This window comes from Schistocerca serialis, chromosome 7 (assembly GCF_023864345.2).
Source record: "Schistocerca serialis cubense isolate TAMUIC-IGC-003099 chromosome 7, iqSchSeri2.2, whole genome shotgun sequence".
Taxonomy (NCBI): Eukaryota; Metazoa; Arthropoda; class Insecta; order Orthoptera; family Acrididae; genus Schistocerca; species Schistocerca serialis.
The window spans coordinates 21,930,684-21,957,146 of NC_064644.1; the positions used below are offsets into that span (position 1 = coordinate 21,930,684).

The 26,463-nt window shown below is 42.8% G+C and overlaps 1 protein-coding gene and 1 non-coding gene across 2 annotated transcripts in view; both read left to right on the forward strand.

Annotated features, from left to right (window-relative positions):
- Positions 1-26,463, forward strand: part of LOC126412765 (neurobeachin) — a 1,487,907-nt gene that overhangs the window by 1,305,733 nt on the left and 155,711 nt on the right. The window contains exon 37 of the mRNA XM_050082518.1: positions 19,581-19,683. Within this exon, the coding sequence (XP_049938475.1) occupies positions 19,581-19,683 (103 nt within the window). The remainder of the gene's footprint in view (positions 1-19,580; positions 19,684-26,463) is intronic.
- Trnas-cga (transfer RNA serine (anticodon CGA)) lies at positions 15,060-15,134 on the forward strand. Its single transcript has one exon. It is a non-coding gene; the product is annotated as a tRNA-Ser (tRNA).

Genomic DNA, 26,463 nt, shown 5'->3' on the forward strand with positions numbered 1-26,463 from the left:
GATGAACATGTCTGATAGGGATGAAATAGTTTCGGAGGGTGAAGATCACGTTTCGGAACGCATTTCTTCATCTTCAGCAGAACGCGCAGATGAAATGCCAGAACAGCAAACGGCAAGCTCTGCACTTACGATGTCATAGGATAAATCAGTTGAATGCGAGATAGAACCCCTACCTCAACTGGGAACGTCTATCTCAACTGGGATGACATGCAGCATGTACTATAGTTCACCTGATTCCATAACCAACAAGATATGCCACTTCTCACATTGCAAATGAATACTCAGCAATCAGATTGTTCCTTCCTCCATCAGCTGCAAACATTATACTCATCCATTCTAATGTTGGAGGAATGCGTTTATATGGAGATAAGGGGAAAAAATTGGATGGTCTTGACCTAGATGCTTACATAGCGTAGTGAGTCTGCTAAAAGTTTACGAGATGAATACAGATGTCGTCCACTTTTCAGAGCTATGTCACTAAAAACTTTCAGAAAGATATCCAGGGTTATTCGAGTTGATGGCCGTGAGACAAGACTAGAAACACTTGAACAAAGCAAGTTTGCACCTGTAAGGAATTTGTGGAAGAAATGGGTAGAGATACTACATAAATTATACAATCACAATATTTTTGGCGCAGTAGACGAACAACTTGTATTTATGGGAAACTGCCCTTTCCGACGGTATATACCTAGTAAACCGGCAAAGTAAGCATGAAGTTTAGGGTACTTTGTGACAATGAAACAAGTTATGTGTGGAATATTCAGCCACATACTGGGTGGGAAATGACCAGGTAGAGCCCCTCAAAAGAACTAAGGTGTAAGGGCTGCAACTGACTTGCCTTGTGCCTTGAAAGGTCATAACATCACCTGCGACAACTTTTTCGCATGCTGCGAGCTTGGACAATTGCTAAAGAAGAGAAATACCACAATGGTTGGAACTGTGCAAGAAAACAAGCCTTCCATCCCACCAAAACTATTGCAGACCAGGGGGACTCGTAATCACACACCAACATTTGATTTTACAAAGGACCAACCCAAATAAAAACAAATGTATTATTGTGCAAAGCACTCAGCACCACGATTCAAGAGTCAGTGACGGCACCAAGAGAAAATATCCAATTATTTTAGGTAATAACACTACGAAAGGAGCTGTGGACACACAAGACAAGGTTGTTGTGAATTATACAGTAAAGAGGAACACAACCAGATGGCCTATTGTTGTATTCTCATATATTATCGACGTATCTGCCTATTACTCTTACGTGCTGTACAAGGCAACTAACTTACAATAGAAAGCACCCTATAGCGAAGAAGACTACTCCTAGAAACTCTTGGTGAGCAACTAATTAAGGGGGTATGAAGAGAGATCTTCCAAGATGAAAGGCCGTAAGAGAAGCTGTAAAGAGAACAGTATAGTTTGAATACGCACCCTCCAAATCGGAAGAAACTGATGCTAGGAACAAAAAGAGAACCAGATGTCATCAGTTAAAAATTGTTAACAAAAGTTCAGTGGAATGTGATACGTGTAAAAATTTCACGTACAAGAAACATCTTAACATACACGTGTAAAAACTGTTAGCAAAAATTAGGCATAAAAGTTAGGCAAAATTATAATATTAGGTTATTGTATTGTTTTACTATTCTATTATGCAGTTTGAATGGTTAATGCATTTAACTATCTAAATTACAACTTTATTTACCATTTCAGTGCACAAATGTGTAAAAATATATCTACAGGAAATAGAAGAAAACGGGTCTTTTTTGACCCGAACATTTTAAGTGTACGTGCAAAATAAACACCATAGTAGAGTTAAAATATGGTGCAGCGCTATGGACACCTCATAACAACAGAAGGCTGGTGGATCCTCGAGACAGAGAGGAGTCTTTTCTTTCAGAGGTCTTCTTCATGTTCTGTAGATATGACCTCATTTGCCTGATTCAGAGGTCGATTGGTTGTCTGAAAGTGCATAGGTCTCATCGTCATTCGCTTCCAGATACTCACTTTGCCATCAGTGCCTAATTATAATCAGTAGTTGTCAAACTGAGAGCGAACGAGTCACTGAACAACAGCTCTGATACTGTAACGCCATCTCACAGTGACCTCACGTGTAGGAAACGCGTCTACTAATTTTACTCGTTTTCTACCTCGGATGCGTCAGCTTGATACATCAGACAATGCCTACAGGGCCTGCTGTCTTTGCGATCGCGTGTTAGCGGGAGAAAAAGGACTGTCCATATGCCTTCCTATGCGGCTTAATCCATCCTGTTTTCGTGACCCCTACGCGAGCTATACGATGGAAGCTGAAAAATTGTTTGTAAAGTCTTTGTCGCACACCTGTTATCTAATTTCACGCTAGAGAGTTCCACGAGAACAGAGTCGTCTTTCTTCCAATGTTTCGCATTCCTTGGGGTATCTCCGTTACACTTTCGTATGGCTTGTACTAGCCTGTTAAGTTTCTAACAGTTCAACTCTGAATTCGTTCGTTGTCTCCTACCATGGCCATTTTATAAGAATAGCTAGGAACGGACGCACTATCGACTTGTGTCCTGCTTCCTTCACAGATGCACACCACTTTTCCAGTATCTTCCCTACAATTATGTCCTCTATTAAGCTTCCCAGCTAAGGATTTTACGTGTGCGTTCCATTTCATCAAGCTTCGTAGTGTGTGACTGACCTCAGTAGTTTGCCACTAATCTAGTAATCGGATACTATCAGGTTCTGCTCTCTCTGCTGTGTTCATTATCGTATGTTTATCTCATTTCAAGAGAGTTGCCTTTGATTTAACCCAGTGGTAACATTGGCTCTGTCGTTCTGCATTTACTTACTATCATGGTTGCCAAGTAGTCGGACTCTGAAATTGAGAGTATGACACGTTTTCTTGGTCCATCGCAACAGCTCCTCGGACAGGTGCTACACCATATGGTAGCAATGGACGTGTTTACCACTAAAATGTGTTGATTTGAACTGCAATCTGCGCTCATTTGTATTCACTGTTTTCGAGACAAGCCTGTTTAGCCACCGAGCGATGCGGTCAACGTTGTGTTTAATAGGAGTGGGATCCAAATCCCATCCAGGCGAGCAGAGTTAGGTATTCCGTGGCTTACAGAGACCGACTGAGGTGATTGCTGGTATGGTTCCTTTGAAGAGGATACAGCAGCTTTCCTTCGCTATTCTTCTCCTGTCCGTGTTTATGCTCCGACTTTAAATTGGTTGGCATCTGACGTTTAAGATCCGAAGTTGCGAAGCTATCGCTACAAATACTGTCTGCAGATATTGTGCCGCTTTCCGCAGAGATAGAAAATGGTTTAAAGTCGTTACCTCCTACAAAAACCTCGTAAAAATTCTGAAATTAATTTGTGACGTAGCTCTCTATAGTATCTCCTAACATGTCCAAAATCTGTTCTTAATTCCGTTTAGGGCCGGTGGTAATTTTTGTTTCTCAAACGCAAAGTACTTTTAATTTTTCGATTACGAAAATGCCACTTTCGAGAATGGGTCTCCCCAAAGTTTCATATCACATTGGGTATGCCATAGATAAGCATCGGAAAAACGGCGTTTTTGTTTTAAATTTTCTCAGTATTTAATTCGTATCAAACATGAAGTTCCTATCTTCTATCAAATTCACTTAAACTTCTGGTATAAATCTGTCTAATGTGTCTCGACCTGTCAAAAATTTGTACCTAATTTTAATTATGGCAAGTGTTACTTTTTTCTAGAAGAGGCGGAATTTTCGAGTCGGGAAAAGTTTTGTGCTCGGGAACTGGCAGGCGCAGTGGTTTGCACTGCGGGAGCGGACTCTGCCTGTAGTCTGGTTGGTGTGTGTGTGTGTGTGTGTGTGTGTGTGTGTGTGTGTGTGTGTGTTGCTGGTAGGAGCAGTCCAGGCCGTTCGCTGTTAAATGCCACGGGACGTTGGCCCTCATTTTCACTGGCTGTGATGCCGCTGCACGTGGGTTGCCCCAACCACTCGTACCCAGTTCTGCACGATACTTAATATTTTTCTTTTCCTCTGTAACGAGAAATGATCCTTGGTACTTTACACGAGTTTCTCGACGAATTATATCCCTTCTGTGGTCTCGAGTTCACTCCACGAACTGCAACAGGCGAGTTACTTCATCGCATGACTGCATCACATCTGCCACACTGCCTCCAGTGTGACACACAAATCGGCATCAAACGCAACGAATTATTTTGAAAATTAAGTGTGAAGATTAAATTTCGGAGAAGTGAAGAGCAGCCGAGAAAATACTGCCCTAGAATCACCACTGCATGCGTTCGTGGTGAAGTGTTAGGCGTTGTCGCCCGCCAATGTGGAGATCCCGTGTTAGTGTGCGAGTGAGCGCTACGGATTTTTCTGTTGTGGAAAGGTCTGAACGCTTCAAGCCAGATGACAGTCCACTTGATAAGCTAAACGGACCTGTGAAACGCGGAACGGGCGCCAAATCAACCTGGGACTCACACAACAATTATTTAGAACCAGCTCCTGCATGTTACTGTAGGACTTTAAAGGTGGTGCATTCCCCAGGACTACAACCATTTCAACGCATCGTGAATTTAACAGTGTTGAAGAAATGCTACTGCTGTTCCCGTTTTTGCTTGAAAAGATTAATATGTTTAGGAATGATTTTTGCTTGATTAAACACAGTTTTCATCTTTTTTGACCCAAACATGTTTCACCGAAGCTTAACAGTCATCAGTGGACTCCATTTATTTTTGCAAATAATAATAAATAAATAATCTTTATGTATCTGTCTTGTCATCTGCAATGCAATGCAGTTTGTCAGGTGCAAGAAATCCGTACTGTGGTGTGTGGATACGTGTAAGGAAAGCAGTGGTGGTGATGACTCTGTCTCCCAAGCCAAGTGGTACGGACGTTATTCCTATTTGAGAAGACTTACATACACTCAAGCGCGAAAGAAGGGGGCGGGGAAATGATCGTGGGGTTCATGACCCTCCCCCAAACAATATTTTATTAACGGTATTTATATTTTTACATATCTTAGATTCCAAATATTTCTGCTAACTTTCGAACGGTATAGTAACTTGAACACTGGATTGGCTTGTAGCCGGACTAAGGAAGTTGTGCAAGGCGAGGCAGCAGGGGGAGGACGTTTCACTATGGAAAAAATAAAAATGAAAGGAACTTAGGAGGAAATAACTGTTTACCGATCACATACTCGTAATCCGCAGACCGGTGTTCACCACTTCTATTGTATACGTCTAAATTAAAATGATGTCAGAGTTGAGAAAGTCTGTCGCTATTAACTTTGTTAGATGATTACATAACACTTTTTGTGCGTATACATTTCTAATTATATACGTCCCTCACAACGGGAGGGCATGACTTTGGAAATTCAGATTGGTATGAGGCTTGGTTGGCTGGCATGTAGTTTACTTGAATGATGTTATCGTGTAGCATGCAGTAAAAGACATCGGGCAGCCAATTCTCAGAAAAAAAGTTTCATTTACTCACACATTATATACTAGTTCGCTGAACGCCTGAACTCGTGTAGAAGTAGCTCATTCTTGATTTTTAATCTGCTGATCTGGGTTCAATCCCAGCTTCCGCCAATCTTTTTTCTTTAGTAATAATTATAAGGATATTAAAATAAAATAACCATAACTATAGTAAATGAAATCCTCAATGATTTCCTATTTATATGTGATACAACTGTTTGTTAGACCTAATGAAACAAATTAAAATCAGTATTGTATTTTAAAATAATTAAATGAAACTGTTATTGCAATTGTCACGAATCATATGGAAGAATAAAAATAATCTTCTTTATATTAATACTATATAACGTTTTTTTGTACAAGAACTTGGAGTTACTATTACTTAACTATTTTAAAATACAATATTAATCGTAACTCATTTCATTAGGTCAAACAAACAATTGCATCACATGTAAAATAAAATCATTTATGATTTCATTTAAGATAAATTTGGTTATTTTATGTAAAAATCCTTCTAATTATTACTGAACAAAAAAAGATTGGCGGAAGCTGCGATTGAACCTGGATCAGCAGATTAAAAATAAAGCATGCTGCCAATAAGCTATTTTTACATAAGCTCAGGCATTGATTAAACTACCATATTCCGAAACCTTTTTTCTGGGAATTGGCTGGCCAATGCGTTTTACTACTACTAGAGGATAACATCATTTAGGTAAACTACAAGCCAGCCGAAAGTCATTCCAATGTAAATTTCCCAAGCCGTGCCCTCTCCTTGCCAGTTGCGATTTGTTGGAAGTTGTGCTAAAGCGGTGTACTTAGCACTGATGATGTGAACAAATTATTATTATTTTTATATTAAAACATTTTACATATTTTATCGTTATATCTTATCATTATTGAAATCTTAGTTGTCTAAAGCTCAGTAATACTAGGTGTGACGGCAAGTGATATTTGGGATAGGAGACAATAACAAAGTACGACCCCTGCCCTCCTCCCCCCTCCCCACAGAACCGAACCCCGTGCCCGCGCCTGCGTGACGCACTACACTATGGGAGCGGTAAACCTTGACTTGGAGCAGGGATAACGTCAGCAGCGTCATCGTCACTGCACCTTGCTCACAGATGTCTTCGCAGTAGTTCGCGGTGCCTCAGATGATGGCGAAACATCAGCGGAACTAGTGTGGGTGGAAAAATGTGGAAAATTGTGTTTGGTCATGTCAGAACCCCTTCAAAACTACTCCCTACTGACAGTGTTCGGTTTGTCAGTAATATTAGCATCTTTCTGATAGTGTAATTTCCAGCCCCATCTTTTATGAGCGTTAAAAGTTTCTTCCACGTGCTGATTGAAAACACATATGGATACTTGAGTAAGAAGCTGTTAATTTACATAAATGATTGCCACGTGTTGTGCGGCGCTACTGACGAATGATTTACGCAATGCTTTACGTTTTTTTGTCACTGCCTTTAAAGAGAGAACTAAAAGAAGTTGTGCAGCTCTTACGAGTACAGCGGTGGAGCTGGGAGGTGTCCAGGATTTCAGTTTAAATACTCTGTAAATACTTGTGTTTTCTGTGTTTAGCAGTTTCGCCGTTTCATTTGCGGGCTTCAGAGATGTGACAGTTTCTGACATGGGAATTTATATTTCGCTTTGAAGTCCGAACTCTCCCGGCCAAGATTCCGTTTTTCTTGGAACCACCTGTACGGGAAGGCTTGGCGTTGCGCCATTCGGACGAAGATAACGCATGCTACCGGTTCACAGATTCTCAGAACTCGATTGTGCATGCCTAGAACGGGTAACGATTTCCTGTTACGGAGGAAATGCATTCCGACTTGGGGACGTACTTTACTGTGATGCGAACGATAAATTAAATGTCAACAGGACAGACACAGCCGTGTCTTTCCTTAGCTACGTGCTCTAGTTAGAAAAGAGAAATCTGTGTGTGTGTGTGTGGGGGGGGGGGGGGGGAGGGCTGTTTATACTTCCGATTTATCCGTCAAGTTCTCAGAATGTGGTAATTGCTTGATGCCAGAGAATGTCCTGTGGCAGTCAAAAAGAAATTTTCTTAGGATCTGGTGAGCCGGAAAAACGTCGCAAAATTAGTTAGCAGCCGTCGGTGCTTTGAACTTTACTCTTCCTTCCTACCTTTCCGATGTTTAGGCCTACCTTTTGTTACACCCGAATTACAGAAACCCTAATAAACAACCCTTTGTGGTAAAAGAAGTAGGAAAGTTAGTCATCCTGACAGTGACCGCAGCTACTGACGACAAAATTTACACTTGTGATAATTTGATCAACAGGAATGTCATGTGAATAATAATAATATTTATCATGAAATAGAGACCGAATGAAAGAATATGATAGGATACGCAACAAAAACATCAAAGGAAGAGTTACAAAATAATTAATAACGAAGGTTGAAGCCCAGAGGGTAAATTGGCCAAAGATAACATTTACCATAGAAGAGAGTTGTAGCCACATCGAAAAGGAAGTTCGATGTGACTACAATGTAACTCGGAAATGGAAATGTTAGCTTCAGTTGCTATCTAGTCGCTCTCTAGTACTATTGCGATAGTAGCATGCGTGTAAGCGCTACCAAATTGTTTTAAGCTAATCGGAAGTTTGAAAGTTTTGCGATATAGACTGAAGTATTATTCAGAAGTCATACTAAAGCAAAGTCATCTTTACCGTTAGCAAGATAACGGAATACGGAAATTCACGACGAAATTAAATCTTGTGAGATTTGTGATGGGACTTAACCTTCGTGATACTGAATAAGCACGAACATTCAAGGACATTGAAAAAGAAAGATCGCCGACACAAAAACAATTATTAGTCTCGAGGAGGTAACAGACAAACGCAAACACGAAGAACGTACAATGCGCCGAGTTGTCCGAAGTTGTCAACGACAGGATTACGGATGCAAACGGAAGCAATTCCCCGAGTGAGAAATAGGTATGCGTGCTCAGCGTAGGGACAATTAATTACAAGGAACAGTAAAACTGGATTCAAACTTTAATTCTTCGTGTCGTGAATAGACATTATCATGTGTGTTAGTGACACTTAATTGACTATTAGAATATTGTGAAGTGAAAAGTGAATTCATGGTTATTTAACAGTGAACAGTTATCGATTTGTCACAAGATTACGATGCATTTTGAATATTGCTTAAGTATATGCTATCTCTGGAATTACGTTGTTCAGTTATTGAAAACACGTCGTAGCGACGTTTTGACGACGGAATAACTCTTTATTAACTTAACATCTTCGCAATTCCATAATGTGGCTACGGCTCGAGTGATTAATTGAAGATTCAATACTTTATGTTATTAATATTCAACATCCATTATCTAACCGGGCATAATAAAAAGAAGAACTACAGTTAGCCAGTTCGCGCAAGCGGAAAGTCTGTCGCGGACTCACAACAAAAGAAAACTGGTGGTCATCATTTCAGGTCAAGGGAGCCATCGCGTCATCCAGTGGTGCAATTGCCGCGTTTATCAGTGAAGAAGCAAGAGCGGTTTACACATTCTAACGCGCTGCTCTATCGAAATATTGACATTAATCACGAAAGACGGTACCTAAAATATGACCAAACCACGCGGAGAGTTTGTGATTTTCTACTAGTTACAGGGTGGCGTTGTCGTGAGCGACGGACGCCTTCCACGTCATCCCGACTGGAACAACCATCACCACTGAGTCGTGTCAACTCTAAGGAGACGCCGACGCCACACTTGACCCTTTTCACTACCGCATGGACAAGACCGCTGCAAGATTACAGCTATCTTTCTCAGACAGGGAATTACGGAGGTTTTCCTGGAAAGGCTTGGCGTTACATTATTGATAAACAGCTTGTCGTAAGGCGAATGTTTATCGTCTCCCTGCGTAATTAATGAAGAAATAAACTTCCTAGCAGATTAAAACTGTGTGTCGGACCTAGACTCGAACTCGGGACCTTTGCCTTTCGCGGGCAAGTGCTATACCATCTGAGCTACCCAAGCACGACTCACGCCCCGTCCTCACAACTTTACTTCTGCCAGTATCTCGTCTCCTACCTTCCAAACTTTACAGAAGCTCTCCTGCGAACCTTGCAGAACTAGCACTCCTGAAAGAAAGAAACGATATTGCAGAAACAGAATGAGATTTTCACTCTGCAGCGGAGTGTGCGCTGATATGAAACTTCCTGGCAGATTAAAACTGTGTGAGCACTTGCCCGCCTAAAGGCAAAGGTCCCGAGTTCGAGTCTCGGTCCCGCACACAGTTTTAATCTGCCAGGAAGTTTCATATCGGCGCAAACTCCGCAGCAGAGTGAAAATGTCATTCTGGAATGAAGAAATAGTTGACGGGCGAACGACGGGGCGTCAGCTCCGTGGCTTTCAGTTCGTCAGCGCACATGATGATGGCAACGTGGTCGTTTGCCGAAATGTTGTGGCCGTTGGACACTGACATCCTGCCGCTCGCCCGTGAACTATTTCGTCAGTTTGTCGTAAGGTCACATTAGAAGGAACGATAATTGATCAAACCTTTCATTTATTTAGGTGACAGTCTTTCTTCATTGGCCCAGGCCTTATTCCCAACAAGGAGTGGCATTTTTCACGATGATAATGTTCCCAATCAGACGGCCAGAAATGTCTGGTCATAACTGATGAGTGCAATGAAATAACTTTCTATAACTTATCTACGTATATTCTCAGCAAGTCACTATGCAGTACTTGGTGGAGAATATGTGGTGCAAATATTGTCGATTTTATGTGTGATTCTCATGGGTATAATAATAATAATAATAATAATAATAATAATCTCGTACCCATGCCTCACGATCCCTACGCGAGATATACCATGATGACAACAGCATCATCGGACAGTCTTCCTCGAATACATGATCTCTAAATATATCAAAAAGTGTTGCGCAAGTACTGCTTTCTCCAAGAATGTCTTTTAAGTTCCTCAATATTTCTGTTACAGTTTGCTATAGGCTTTCCCGGCCTGTTGCGGTCCTTGCAGCGCATCTGTGAATGCCTTCGACATCTGTTGCCTACCTGACAAGGCTCTAAACACCAGAACAGTACTCTAGGATTGTACGTAATAGCGTCTTGTGTACAGTTTCTGTTGCAGATGCGCCACATTTCCCAGAACGCTTCCAAGAAATCTATGTCTTCTATTCAGTTTCCCTAATGCCTGTTTTACGTGATCGTCTCACTTCATATCACTATCTAGCATTGCTACTAAATACTTAACACTATGTGACGTGCTCAAGAACTTCGCCATTAACTCTGTAGTAAGATACATCGGTTTCTTTCTCCTTGCTGCGGGAAGTATGTAACATTTAACGACAGCTACAGAGAGCTGCCATCCATTCATTACACTTAGTGTAAATTCTTTGCAAGTCTTTCTACACTTCCTTACCATCATCCAGCGATGATACTTTACTGTAGACAACAGCGCCGTCAGCGAACAGTCCTATTGTGCTGGTGATCCTATCTGATAAAATCGAGCCGTTGGAAAGCCAGTAATGGCGCCTTATCTTCCCTGTACATCTCTTAAGCAACTGGAACAGTTTACTTCTACGAGAAGTGGTATACAATTCCACTGTCTTTCGTTCAGCAGTTACAGGCATCGATCACCAGGTTATCTATGCTGCTTTGGGTATCGTCAGTGGTCCTGGTGAGTTTTTTGTCGATGTTCATTTCTTTGTAGGCGACGCCTGTATACACACAGCAATAAAGTTTTTGCATCACCCCGATATGCCCTGCAGGTGTGTTGCTATTGTGACTGTTCCTGTACCGATCGGAAGATTACTCCTCACTTTGCCGGCCGAAGTGGCTGTGCGGTTAAAGGCGCTGCAGTCTGGAACCGCAAGACCGCTACGGTCGCAGGTTCGAATCCTGCCTCGGGCATGGATGTTTGTGATGTTCTTAGGTTAGTTAGGTTTAACTAGTTCTAAGTTCTAGGGGACCAATGACCTCAGCAGTTGAGTCCCATAGTGCTCAGAGCCATTTGAACCATTTGAACTCCTCACTTTCTTTGTAAACATAAACACAGTTACCGCGAGCGCTACCTAGGGGTAGGACGCCGCACTCGAGTGGCTTGCGGCATTACAGATAAAAGTATAGCATCAGAAGGGACACACTATATAAGTCTGTGAAACAGTAGGGTGGACATCTATGATCCCACGTAGGACATTAGTGACGAATGACCGGGTCCGCATCATCACATTACGCTCAGAAAGCTTGTCAGCCAGCGATGATGCCCGACGTGTGCACCGGAGTCAAAGACATGTGGTACAGACTTGAAATCGGTTCCAATTGACACGTAGTCTAGAGGACTTACACCTCACAGGCTGTCCACGTTCGACAGGTGCACTGGAAGATAGATGTTTACGACTGTTCAGTCAAATGAACCGTGGACTGATGAGTACTCCAGAACTGAATTCTGGGTTCGAAGAGGCTACAAGATGGTATGTATCGCGTCAAACTGCTGGGAGACGATTGCATAACGCGAATCTCCATTCCCGACGGCCATGGCGAGCACCACATCGTTCACAACAGCGTCATGGACTTCGTTAGAGACGGGCATGGAATCGGCACAGTGGACGCCCTATGGATTGGCGTCGAGTGTTTGTTTATGGACAAAACTCGACTCTGTTGTTAGACACTGATAATCTCAGACAAAGTGTTTGGAAACATCTCGGTAATATATAACGCCATTAACAAAGTGTCCAACGTGTGCAACAGGCAGTGATGGAGTGATGTTCTGGGGCGGCATTACATGCGGCCACCCTACACCTCTCGTGGTTGCAGCGCGCAGTCTCACTACTCCATGGTACAGGGGACGAGATGCTGCAACCAATAGCGGCACCGTATCGCCAACATTTTAGTGACAGCTCCGTCTTCATGGGCTGATAATTCGCGCGCTCAGCGCACTGTTCTCGTAAAAACGTTCCGTCAGCATGCTAGGCTCACCAGAATGGAGTATCCCGCCTGTTCCCCAGACATGAACCCAATCGACCACGTGTGGGGCCGATTGAAACGAACTGTTTTTGGACGTCAACAATGGCCACGTACTCTGCGTGGCCGACCGCGGTGGCCGAGCGGTTCTAGGCGTTTCAGTCCGGAACCGCGCGACTGCTACGGTCGCAGGTTCGAATCCTGCCTCAGGCATGGATCAGTGTGATGTCCTTAGGATAGTTAGGTTTAAGTAGTTCTAAGTTCTAGGGGGCTGATAACCTCAAATGTTAAGTCCCATAGTGTTCAGAGCCATTTGAACCATTTTTACTCTGCCTGACGCACGTAGAATCGCCTTTGAAGCGTGGGACAATTTGGACCAGGGTTGCCTTGATGAACTCATCTATGGTAGGCCACGATGGATTCAAGTCTTCAGTCGAGCAACTCCCCATGGGAAACGGACGGTTTTGTTGTTACACACGTTTGATTTTTCGTTTTGGTGACCTGGACACAATACAAATGAATGTATACGCGTGCTTCAGAGCCAGTTTTTGTTTTCTGTGTCCTAAATTTCGAAATTAGGCGCCGTGCGGTCTGAGGCGCCTTGTCACGGTCCGTGTGGCTTCCCCCGTAGGAGGTTCGAGTCCTCACTCGGGCATGGGTGTGTGTGTGTGTTGTCCATAACGTAATTAAGTTTGTTAGATTAAGTGGTGCGTAGGCTTAGGGATCGATGACCTCAGTAGTTTGATCCCATAAGATCTTACCACAAATTTCCAAATTTTCGAAATTAGTGGGTTATGCTAAACTTTTGTTGATGTGTATGTGTCCCTGCAGAATCTTACTACATATTTATACGCGAGTAAACTACCAGCTGAATTGTGGATAATGTGACAATACTTATTTTTAACACACGGCATTTTCAATAGTTTGGGCGAACAACACTGCAACTATTATTCACGTTATCAATATCTTCGATTGGCAGCCGGAGAGACCCAAAGTGCAGTTTTACGTTTTCCCTGTGCTTCATCGTGTGGACAACCGATTCCTGTGCCTGCTGCTCTTCTAATGGCGCTATCTCCTCATTTCAAGGACCATTTGCACTCGTACTGGGACAGTCGCATTTCACGCTCTTTGCCGTCGCATCCCATTAAAATGCCAGGATTAAGATGTGCTGCCCGAATTCTGTCTCGTCAGGCAGCTTGTGAAGCAACTATATCTTTTCACGCACGAGAGCTTGAAATATATCCACTTGACAAGACAGAGGTAATGTACCAATACACTGATAGAGGATACGGAATAAGAACTTACTATTAGATCTTGGGCAGCTATACGGATACTATTCGCAAACCTGTAGTCACTTTTGTTTCGTAATTACGTCACTAACGAGATTATGGCGAAGATGAAGTGTTTGTTACAAAGAAATACTTTCTCAACAATTCAATTAAGATATTTTTAATCACATATTTACATTATCGATGCAGTTCCAGCAATGAGTGCGTTACAAAAATGACTAGAGAATCTATTGTTGTTTCCTAGCCAGCTATTTCATCCGTCGAAAGTGTATTTTAAGCCTTGCAATACTGTCTGCTTTTCGAGGGCAGTACGCTATATGGTGGGATGCGATTTCATCGCCTTCGTCTCAGCCGTCAGCACATTCTGTAATGACTTCGTCGACGGGACGTTAATCCATGACCATCCATTTTTTACCATCGGCAGCGCAAACATAATGCTGTACCCTTCACGTGGTCATCACGGTTTCGCTGACCAAGTACAGCTGAACCACAACATTCGCACTTTGCAGACGGCATGTAACAATGGACGAATACCTTTTGTATAATTTACATTGCATGTCCCATCCGACAAACTGTATGATTTCTTACTTTGTAGTATCTGACTGAAAATGTGACATGTGATACATTGTGAAGTCTTCCAATGTTTCTTTGCACAAGCCCACAACATAGGTAATATTAAAGTCTCAGTTCTTTTAAAATAAAAAAAATAAGTCACACGACAACCTGTTATAATGCTGGGCTTGTAGTTTTAAGATTCTTAGTCAGACCTTTGCTTGTAATTTCAGTAGCGCTCCTGTTTCTGTTTTCAGATCTCTGAATTTCAGTGCACTGTGGGCCTACCTTGTCGAAGAAGTATGTTGCAGTTATATGCAAAGCGTTTTCCAAGAGAGCATAATAGTCTGTCTGACTCAGTCCTGTAACTGGTTGCAAGAAGTCTTAATCGCAATCCATTAGTGTTGAACTGAAATTATACTGGAAGCGAAATTTGTGCAGCTATAACTGGCACTTAAAAAAAACAAGGGTAGATTGCAGAATGAGATTTTTCACACTGTAGCGGAGTGTGAGCTGATATGAAACTTCCTGGCAGATTAAAACTGTGTGGCGGACCGAGACTCGAACTCGAGACCTTTGCCTTTCGCGGGGCAAGTCTCTACCAACTGAGCTACCCGAGCACGACTCACGCCCCGTCCTCACAGTGTGAAAATCTCATTCTGGAAACATCCCCCAGGCTGTGGCTAAGCCATGTTTCCGCGATATCCTTTCTTTCAGGAGTGGTAGTTCTGCAATGTTCGCAGGAGAGCTTCTGTAAAGCTTGGAAGGTAGGAGACGAGGTACTGGCAGAAGTAAAGCTGTGAGGACCGGGCGTGAGTCGTGCTCGGGTAGCTCAGTTGGTAGAGCACTTGCCCGCGAAAGGCAAAGGTCCCGAGTTCGAGTCTCGGTCCGGCACACAGTTTTTATCTTCCAGAAAGTTTCAAGGGTAGATTGGTTTGCTAATTGGTTTGCTGATTGTGGCTGATACTGCATTTACATTCGTACTATTACAAAGTTACTGATCAGGAAATGCAGCGAGACTTGGGTTTTTTTCGGTATCCCTTATGACACGCTTTAGCATTGCGGAACGCCCTTTCACGAAGCTAATTTTTGCATCTTTTCGTAAGATTAGTGCAAACACATGCTCTCTTGGCTGCTTTGTCCTCAGCTGCAAACAGACACTTGCCTTGATTCCGATACACAAGCGATTAGCAACGGTGTGTCCGAATCTTTAGCCTCGGCTCAATTTTTGTGTTTCATCATTGTAATCTTAAGGGATACGAGTTCAGCGTCTCCGTGCGAATTGGAGTGTCATCGAAACTCGGTGTTGCTTGCATTCAGTGCTGTATATTTAAAATTCGGAGCGGATGTTTGTCTGTTAACCCACCATGAAAGTAAAAAGAAAATTGGGATTGTATTATAATGTATTGATTGTATGGAACTGGGGACCTAGAAACGACAGAGAGGCTTCGTCCTCGCCGTAGCCCGCTGTGGTACACAACCCCACAACAGGTTACAGCAGCCCACTAACCACACCGCCGCCCCACACCGAACCCAGAGTTATTGTGCGGTTTACGCGTACGTGGAGACAGTGTTTGCGCAGCAATCGCCGACACAGGGTAACTGAGGCGGAATAAGGGGAACCACCAGCCCGCGTTCGCCGAGGCGGATGGAAAACCACCTTAAAAACCATCCACAGACCGGCGGGCACACCAGACCTCGACACTAATCCGCCGGGCGGATTCTTGCCGGTCCTGGAAGCAGTCCGTTAGACCGCACGGCTAGCCGGGCGGGCAAATTGGGTTTATTTACCCTGTATACTCAGGATCATAATGGTTTTGATGTCAGTGCTTTCACTATTAAATGTCAAAAATTTACAACTTATTGTGAAAATTTTTGTGGTGTAATAGATACGTTTAGCCATATTCCGGTGTTAAAGTGATTCATCAGTTTCAGTTTTAAAAAAGAAAGGTAATTCGATTTATAAGTTGCACTTGTGTTTGAAATAGAGGCGTATACGAGACTGTACTGGTAACATCTCAAAATGATATTGGAAGCTGGTTGGAAACAAACAGTGAACATACATACGTAAAGACAACACAAACAGCGATTAGATTGCATTTCTCAGTACTCTAAAGAAACTTTCGCTTAGTAATCTCATCCATTGTAAACTCTTATTTAATGTTAGCTACTTTTGTTCATTAAAAATTGAACTCTTCATATAAAATTGTGAGAACACCCTTCATTATGATTTGTGTAATTTCTCGCAGTAGTAAGAAAAATATACTCATTGAGAGCAAACTTGTTTCTCAAATGTAGTGTATCTATACAGAAGAATTACTTTTACTGTATTTCTTTGGTGACACAGATTGTTTATTTTCGGTGTTTTGGTTCTTTTGTTTGTTGACTGTATATGTGCAAGAGAACAAACAGCTAATAGAGGAATTTCGCCATGGGGAGCTAGTAAAGCAGATCCTCACAATACGTAGGCATTTTTTACCGTTGTAGTTTGTCTTTCGTAGCCCACATATGTTTTTACGTTTATACAACAACACAAGATCACGCAAGTGCAGCTACTTTACGAAGTCCTGGCAGAAACCCTGACGTTGGAACCTTCGCTCCGAAATACGTATCGAAAATTAAAAGACCATGTTGTGAATGTCGTCAGACATTTATTGATGATACGTATATATTTCACTGTCTCTGTGTACCACTTGAAAACATTATGGATTCGTTAACATCATACTTGTAACATTATGCGAGAATTTCTCAGTAGAACAGACGGCCGGCTGCGTCAGAAAACTGCTGATAGTAAAGTGTAATGCAGTTTTCATTCCGTAGTATGTTCTAGGAGTAGTACACTATGTGATCAAAAGTATCTGGACACCCACAAAAACATACGTTTTTCATATTAGGTGCATTGTGCTGCCACCTACAGCCAGGTACTCCATATTAGCGACCTCAGCAATCATTAGACATCACGAGACAGCAGAATCGGGCGGTCCGCGGAAATCACGGACTTCGAATGTGGTCAGGTGATTGGGTGTCACTTGTGTCATACGTCTATACGCGAGATTTCCACACTCCTACATATCCGTAGGTCCACTGTTTCCGATGTGATAGTGAAGTGGAAACGTTAAGGGACACGTACGGCACAAAAGCGTACAGGCTGACCTCGTCTGTTGACTGACAGAGACCGCCGATAGTTGAAGAGGGTCGTAATGTGGAATAGGCAGAAATCTATCCAGACCATCACACAGGAATTCCAAACTGCGTCAGAATCCACTGGAAGTACTATGACAGCTAGGCAGGAGGTGAGAAAGCTTGGATTTCATGGTCGAACGACTGCTCATAAGCCACACATCACGCCGTACATGCCGAACGACGCCTCGCTTGGTGTAAGAAGCGTAACCGGCCAGTGTGGCCGAGCGGTTCTAGGCGCTTCAGTCGGGAACCGCGCGACCGCTACGGACGCAGGTTCGAATCCTGCCTCGGGCATGGATGTGTGTGATGTCCTTACGCTAGTTAGGTTTAAGTAGTCCTAAGTTCTAGGGGACTGATGACCTCCGCTGTTAAGTCCCGTAGTGCTCAGAGCCATTTGAAACATTTTTTTCATTTTTGAAACATTGGATGATTGAACAGTGGAAAACCGTTGTGTGGAGTGACGAATCATGGTACACAATGTGTCGAGCCAATGGCAGGGTGTGGGCACGGCGAATGCCTGGTGAACGTCATCTGCCAGCGTGTGTAGTACCAACAGTAAAATTCGGAGGCGGTGGTGTTACGCTGTGGTCGTGTTTCTCATGGAGGGGGCTTGCAGCCCTTCATATTTTGCGTGACACAATCACAGCACAGGCCTACATTGATGTTTTAAGCACGTTTTTGCTTCCCACTGTTGAAGAGCAATTCGGGGATGGCGATTGCATCTTTCAGCACGATCGAGCACCTGTTCATAATGTACGGCCTGTGGCGGAGTGGTTACACGACAATAACATCCCTGAAATGGACTGGCCTGCACAGAATCCTGACCTGAATGTTATAGAACACCTTTGGGATGTTTTGGCACGCCAACTTCGTGCCAGGCCTCACCGACCGACATCGATACCTCTCCTCAGTGCAGCACTCTGTGAAGAATGGACTGCCATTCCCCAAGAAACCTTCCAGCACCTGATTGCACGTATGCCTGTGGAAGTTGTCATCAAGGCTGAGGTTGGGCCAACACCATATTTTGAATTCCAGCATTACAGATAGAAGGCGCCAGGAACTTGTAAGTCATTTTCAGCCAGGTGTCCAGATACTTTTTATCACATAGTGTATGTGGATGGTGCTGCCAATTGATAATGTTTGTGTGTTATGAATGTAAGTGAAAATCGGAGAAATGAGAAAACTGTATCGTCCCCTTGCCAATATTCTGCTTGAAGGGGAAAAATTCCCAGTTAATGAACTGTTGGAAAAAGTGCAAAACTGGACTGATTTTTCAGTTTGTGTCAGTGTATCACCAGCAGACTGTACTCATCAACAAATCACACACAGGGGATATCATTTTTTTGTTAATGAACGGCTTCTTAGGGTGTCGTTATGAGTTACGCGCATAAGAAGTCTGTAAAATTCTAAGAATAGTTAACAATAGTACCCCAGTTACATTCCAGTGGCGTGTTTGAATAAAAGTTTTTAAGCCATATACGCGCAGCTTCGTTCATACTTGATGGCTTGTCTGCAGTGACCGGCCAATTTAGTTGCGTATTACATTTTTCCCGACGTAGTGTCGTCTGGAACATCTACTAGAAAAAAATATTTGCTTTAGCTTACAGTCGCATTTTTTTATTCTGACTACTGGCTACAGGTTTCGATACCAAGTACCATCATCAGACCATCTCCTGGCGCGCAGCCTCCCTGCTTACTTCCCAATGAGTATGACGAGCGCGCGCCAGGAGAGAGGAAAGTAGAGAGCGTCCAATTCGTTAGCTGTCATAAAACTGTTATATCAAACACTAGGAAATTTTTGTACTGGTTGTTGTTATTCATTTCAGAACTTTTCGGGTATGTCGGGCTCATAACTCATAAACGACTGATTAAAAGGAATATGTTCATTAACAAAAGTAGAAGATACTGAACGTAAGATCTTTTGACCCTCAAAGTAGTCGGCCGTGTGCTTGAACACATTGCGTGATGTATACTTAAATCTAATATGAATTAATAAATAAAGACTGCAAGCCGTTCGAGTTCTTCTATTAGCGAACTCTGTTCTGTGGGGAAGATTTTAGCAGCAGCCAAGACGGCTCTACGGCCATTTAATGAGCAAGTGTTCTCCGTGAATCCCGTTTGCTCCCCACTGACGTGTGCCTGACTGTCTCTGTTGCAGCGTCCATCATGTTCGCATTTCCGGACCAGGCGACGGTCAAGAAGGTGATCAAGGCGCTGCCGAGGGTCGGAGTCGGCATCAAGTACGGCATCCCGCAGACCAGGTGAGCGCGCAAGCCAGCCAGCGCAGCTTCCTGCTACCCGCTCGACAGCTGCCCGCCGAAGCAGCACTGCTTTTCAAAGTGTTGCGGTTATTACGCTTGTGAGTCTCACTTCTTTCCGTCTTATCCACTGGCTATTATAAGGCGTCATTCAGATAATAAGCAAGTCTTCACGTGTTTTCAGTTATGGATTTCATTTCAGTGTTAAATTCTTTAAGTTTAATTTCACATCGGGCCCCACGCTCTAGGCTTTAAGAGTCAGAAAGAAACAGGAACCGTACATTTTGAAGTTTTTCACCTGTGCTGATTTCGAAGAAATTGATCGCGAAGCACAATAGAGTTCTTGTTTCATGTCTGGAGAGTGCGGATCATTCCTTTGCTGTATGATTAACGGCTTGGAAGGAATATGTTCGCATGAAGCGTGAGGCTGTGTTAGGGAGAAAGTAGGGTTACAAATAAAGAAGGTAAAGTGAGTAACGATCCTGTCGTAGTGTAGGATAGTATGACGGAGCTTAAAAGAACTTAATGATGCTATAAGTATATTTTTTCGCCACCACTGTAAAATTGTAGCTTTGAATCTGGAGGCCATTGTACTTACACTTCGTAAATTGCTTAGAAGAGAAGTGCAAAATGGAATCAACGAGAGGGAAATTTTGAAAAAAAAAAGTTTTAGTGCACTGAGCGCAAAGGATGCAATGAAGAGATTTACTAATTAAAACATCTATCAACAAACTTGTAATACGTTGCCTCATAAAATTGAACGGCTGCTACGTGTGTTAATTCCAGCCCTCAATAACAACACACTGCATTACATCAGAATTCAAAATCTCGTTATAAAACAAATTTGTGTTAGTCTTTGGCGTTAAAATTTAATAATAACGCTTGCGGGGTGTCCCTCGGCAATGCATTTCAGTATGTACACACATGAATGCCACCGAACCAGTCGAACTCTTTAAACAATTTAAATTTGCGAATATTAGTCCTATACCTACCGAAGGTGAATTCGGAAGAAAAGGGCGTAAACTCATGATGTTTTCATCCTACAACTTTTTCTGTTGTTGACTTGCTAACATTGGTATCACCATACAAATACAACTGAGGTTTACGTACCCTCGCATTCCGAAACAACATATTAAACGACGACACGTCTCGTATCCTATCACAATAATCACGCTGTGTGACTGGAACAGTCAGAAACAGAGAGAAATGAAAAGGTTCAAAGTACTTTTCGACGGAACTCTGTCGGTCCCAATGAACAATAAGAAACTGGTCCGTATAATCAATGAAATACATCCTTTTCGTCCAACGACACATCCTCGGTATGCGGATTGTGTAGATTCATTAGTTTGTTGTATGATTCCCAGCTGCTTTGGTTATAAAAACTGAAACGTTGTCGCGCGAACGACATGGCTGGACATCAGATAATGCAGTGACAGTACCGAATGTTTGTCAGAGTTCCTTGTGCAAGCGGTTAACACGCAATCCAGCAAAAAAATTAAGATATGCGTGTAAGTGCATTGGACTGCCCGGTAATGAAGGCGCTCCCGATTTTGCTGGGTTAATGACTAGTCACTTTGAACACATAAAGCTCCTACTCGCTCACTAAACCAGACCACTCGCCTGACACATCCGCACCCCGCTAAACACGTGTCAGTCCTTCTAGACTTTGCGTATTGGTGACTCCGTTGATCACTGTAAGGGTCACTGACTACCGACTTCAAAAAAAGTTTTCTACACCGCAACTTGGCGCTTATACTCTGGATAGCCGTTGACCAACTGCTCCATCTCGCGAGCTACCAACAGTTCCCAAAAGTGTTTTACCGTTCTGATCATTCAGCCAATCAGCCTGGAGAGCAGGATACAGGTATTCTCAGTGGCCTATCTCTCCTGATAGCATTCCACTGGAACGCGCTGCTAAGGCGGATTACGGGACGACGACCAACCCATAAGCTCTAGGCTGGACAAGGTGCCTGGCACTGAATGTCCGAAAGTGGCTCCTGTGCCCCTAACACCAAGACGTGGGCGTGAATCATACGTTACGGTGTTATTTCCGTATGAGTTTTGGCTAAAAATAAAGTCTGATTTTTAACAGACAAACAGCGCGGCCCTCAGTTCCGACCCTTCACTGCCGAGATAGGCGACATCCCTCGTCTGCATTCCCCACTACACGTTCACCTGCCGAAACGTCAGTCGAGGCGTGAGTTCCGTTTGTGTCAGACCGCGTGTCCTCAGGCCGTCGAGAAAATGCTTACAGTTCTGAAAGAATAACGGATTAATGTGAAATTTGTAGTGAAACTCGGGAAGTCCACTACAGCGGCGCATTCTTTGTTCAAACAAGTGTAGGGTGAGGACTGTCTTTCGCGCATGCAAGTTTTTGCGCGGTCTGAAGACGGACGAGAAGAGACTGAAGATGCACACGTCCAGGGTGACCCTCAATGTCAACAACAGCCGAAAACATTGAAAAATTGGAGATTTAATCCGACAAGAGCGTCCGTCCAATATTCGTGCGATTCCTGATGTAAGAATCGACAGAGAAACATTTCGGTAGATTTTACATGAACATTTTCACATGAGAAAATTGTGTTCAAAAATGGTGCCCAACAACCTGACACTAGAACAAAAAGACTGTTGAATGAATAATTTCACAGGCGTGTTGAAAACTATCAAAAAGGATTCTAAATTTCCTGGGAAAATAATATTTGATTAATCGTGGTTTTTCACTTATGATTCGTCAATCAGTGCATTGGAAGTGCTCCAAGTCACCAAAACTGAAGAAGGCTCTAATGTCAAAATAAATATTCAATGATCATTGAATTTTTGGAGATCTGTAAGGCTGTGTACGTGAATTGGGTGTCTGGAAATCGAACTGTAAATTAGGAGTTTATCTTGGAAGTCCTGTCTATGCTCTGGGAATGAGAAAGAAGAAAATTGTGAAAAAACAACACACGGATTCTGCACCAGGACAACGCCGTGCACCGTGCTGCATTGGTTGTCAAGTCATTTCTGCTAAGCGTGGGATCCCTGTCTGAACTTCCACCCTACGCACCGGATGTTGCTCCTTTTGACCTTTTTCTGTTGCCAGCAATGGTATATGCATTGAAAGGAACGAGATTCGAGACGCAAGAAGTCGTGAAAGAAAAAGCGACGGACATCTTGAAAATGTTTCCGGAAGATAAATTCAAAAACTGCCTTGAGCAGTGGAAAAATCACGTGGAACGGAGTAAGGATTCTGGAGAGGGGGAGTATCTGTAAAAGAATTACTTAAAAGCTGTTAAATTAAATAATCTTGTATTCTTAATCCTGATATTTTTTATCCATACGCTGTATTGCGTTGTTGAGAAACTGATGCTGTATTGCGTCGTTGAGAAACTGATGCTTGGATCGTCGCCATTAGGTACTTATGTAAGAATTTTGTCTTCATTATTTAGGTGTGAGATCTGTAAAAATATAAATTCTACTCGGAATGTATCCGCGAAGTAAATGAGAGAACAGACGTACGGAAACAGGAGGGACGATTTCCGAGCCGATGGCGCTGGTTGCGCCGCAGTGCGCGCGTCTTGAGATTAAACACGGGCGTCCGCTGTTTGGCAGCGCCGGTTAGTGCGGCTGTCTCTGGGAGTTACGCGAAGCCCCGCCGCCTTCCATCGTTCACGAGGAGAATACGGCATGTGTCATAACCAGATTTCCCAGAAACTTAGCTCAGTGGAAGGGGGGTCAAAATAAGCGAACACAAGTCTCGGCTTATCCGTAAATACTTGACCGTTTCGAGGTATTTTCCAGGTACTTTACAAGCCATTTACCGCGCAATATCCTCAAACGAAATAGTGGCACAGTGGTTAATTCTGCGCCCCTGTTCTAAACTCGATTATTACTTTTATTTTTGTACTTCATGTATGCGTCATATTCCGTCGAAAATTAATACACGGATTTTTTCGAGTGTATATTGATATAACGTTGTCTTTATTCGTCTTCTAATTGTAAACTATATTAAAACATTACAGAATTTTTTTAAAAAAAATTTTCGGTAAAATTTCTGTAGCGTATCTTGATTAACAATCAATTGCAAGCGCCAGCTTTCGAAAAACTGATCCGTTATGCATGGTTTGCTCAAAAAAATGTTCAAATGTGTGTGAAATCTTATGGGACTTAACTGCTAAGGCCATCAGTCCCTAAGCTTACAGCCGGCCGAAGTGGCCGTGCGGTTAAAGGCGCTGCAGTCTGGAACCGCAAGACCGCTACGGTCGCAGGTTCGAATCCTGCCTCGGGCATGGATGTTTGTGATGGCCTTAGGTTAGTTAGGTTTAACTAGTTCTAAGTTGTAGGGGACTAATGACCTCAGCAGTTGAGTCCCATAGTGCTCAGAGCCATTTGAATTTGAACCTAAGCTTACACACTACTTAACCTAAATTATCCTAAGGACAAACACACACACCCATGCCCGAGGAAGGACTCGAACCTCCGCCTGGACCAGCCGCACAGTCCATGACTGCAGCGCCTGAGACCGCTCGGCTAATCCCGCGCGGCTGCATGGTTTGCACGAAATTATTGCCACCGCCGAAATATTCAGCGTTCTCAACGGCATTTAGTTCCCGGGTTAGATTCATATGAAGAAATATCATTGTGGCAGACCTGCTTCCCGCGACGCTCGTGCTGTTCGCAGTGGCTGTGTTTCAAATGTTTCTGTGATCGGTATCATGCACGGGGATGCACCAAATCATCCCGAAGAAAGAACATAAGAATGAAATAAGAATTGGTATCCTTATAAAATATCAGAAAATGACAATTTAAAAAGACTGCAACACTTCAAAGTACCATTCACACACATGACACTTATTGTGAAATTCAGTTGTAATTCTACAATTGATTAACGCACTTTTATCCGCTAACTTGATAAGAAACATCCGTGTAGTAAACTTCTAAAGACTTGAAACCAATAAAAATAAAATAAAATAAATAGAAACTGTAATAGGGCTCCGAACACGGCGCGCAAAATTAAGAAATGGCGATGCTAACCAATGAACCACCATTTCTTTTGAGGATTTCGTGCGATAAAAGGCACGCAGAGTACTTCGAAAACACCTCGAATCATTGTCTGTCGTTTCTTAAAGAACGGTCGAGTATTTCCAGAGACGCTGAGGCACGTGTTCCCTTGTTTTGACTCCTCCTCCACTGAGCGATGTTCCTGGGAAATCGGGTGACGGCACTTGTCGTGTTCTACATCAGAGTAGCGGCGGCTCAGCTTCAAATAAAACGCTCCTCAAACGACTCCTAACGCCTAACTTAGTGTTCCATTTCAACTGTTCTCTAGTTTTCAGAAAAGCCTGCCTTGCTATTGTAGTTCGCATTATATGCCATCTTCACTTGCGTCGTCGTCATTTATTTTGTCGCTCAAATGGCAAAACTCGTTCACTACTACTTTCCGAGCGTTAATTTCTGCTGTAATTCCCCAGAATTTTTTACTTAATTTGACTTCTATTCAAGAGGCCGTTCGAATTTCTTTTTCCACCTCTCACGGGATTACAGCGTCATTTATTTATTCTCCACCGGTTTACATTCCTTTTCGATATTTTCTCTTAATTCCCTTTATAATCTCCTGTAAGTAGAGATTGAACATCATTGTCTCACCCCCTCTTCAACAGATTGAACATCATTGTCTCACTCCCTCTTCAACTACAGCCCATCTTTCATGTCCTTCGACTGTTGCAATTTATTGTAGCCAGGTTTTGATACAAGTTGTAACTAACCTTTTATTCCCTGACTTTTATCTCTTGTAACTTTCGAATTCCAAAAAGCGTATTCCTGTTTACGTTGTTAAAAGAGTTAGCTCAACCCATCAATGATATAAATGTGGGTTTGCCTTCCTTACTCTAATATAAATCGTAATGTCAGTATTGGTTCGCGTGTTCCTTCGTTTCTCCTAAACCGTATGTGATCTCCCCCAATAGTTGGCTGCTGTTAGTCGTTTCATCTTTCCGTATATAATGTATATTTAGTATTTTACAACGATGAGTCATTAAACTGATAGCTTGGTAATACATACACCTGTTAGTATTTTCGTTCTGTCGTAATGGGAAAATTTCGTTCTTCTTGAAGTCTGAGGGAATTTCGCTTCTCCCATACATGTCGCATAGCAGGTGGAACTATTTTGTCATGGTTGGTTTTCCCAAAGATTTTAATAATTTTTAAGGGAAAACTGGTACGCCAGTTCTATATGGTATTAAAATTTGGTAAATTTTTGCAATAACGAGAACCTCAGCACAACTGGTGATAGAGATGGAATAGCACTGAGCACGAACATTGAAATATCTCCGCTGTAACCTCCATAGACAAAAGGACCCTACTTGCCCAGTGTCTACTTTTTCTGAGACTCGATGATGGCGACCAGACCCCTAGCATGCACTGCTGCGACGACCACGAGAACGCGTGAGGGAGTGTCCGTGCACCGTTGCGGGTCAGCACGCTAACACTCGCTACCAAAGCGTCACACGTTTGTGTGTTTCACCGCGTACCTCTTTATTCGATCGCTATTACACTCAGAAAGCTCCTGGTCCTGAGATTCGAACTATAGTCCAGCTGCGAAGTAGTCGCTCAATAAAGTTAATGAGAACTCAGCGAACGCCATTTTAAAAGATAAGCAGTGTTTCATCCGGTATGACCAACAGAGAAATTGTTGCAATCGTCACAGTTGGTTTTGTGTATTCCAGAGTGGCATATTCTGAGATTTTGGTTTTGCTTCTGGAATATACAAAATTAACTGTGACGATTGCAATAATTTCTGTATTG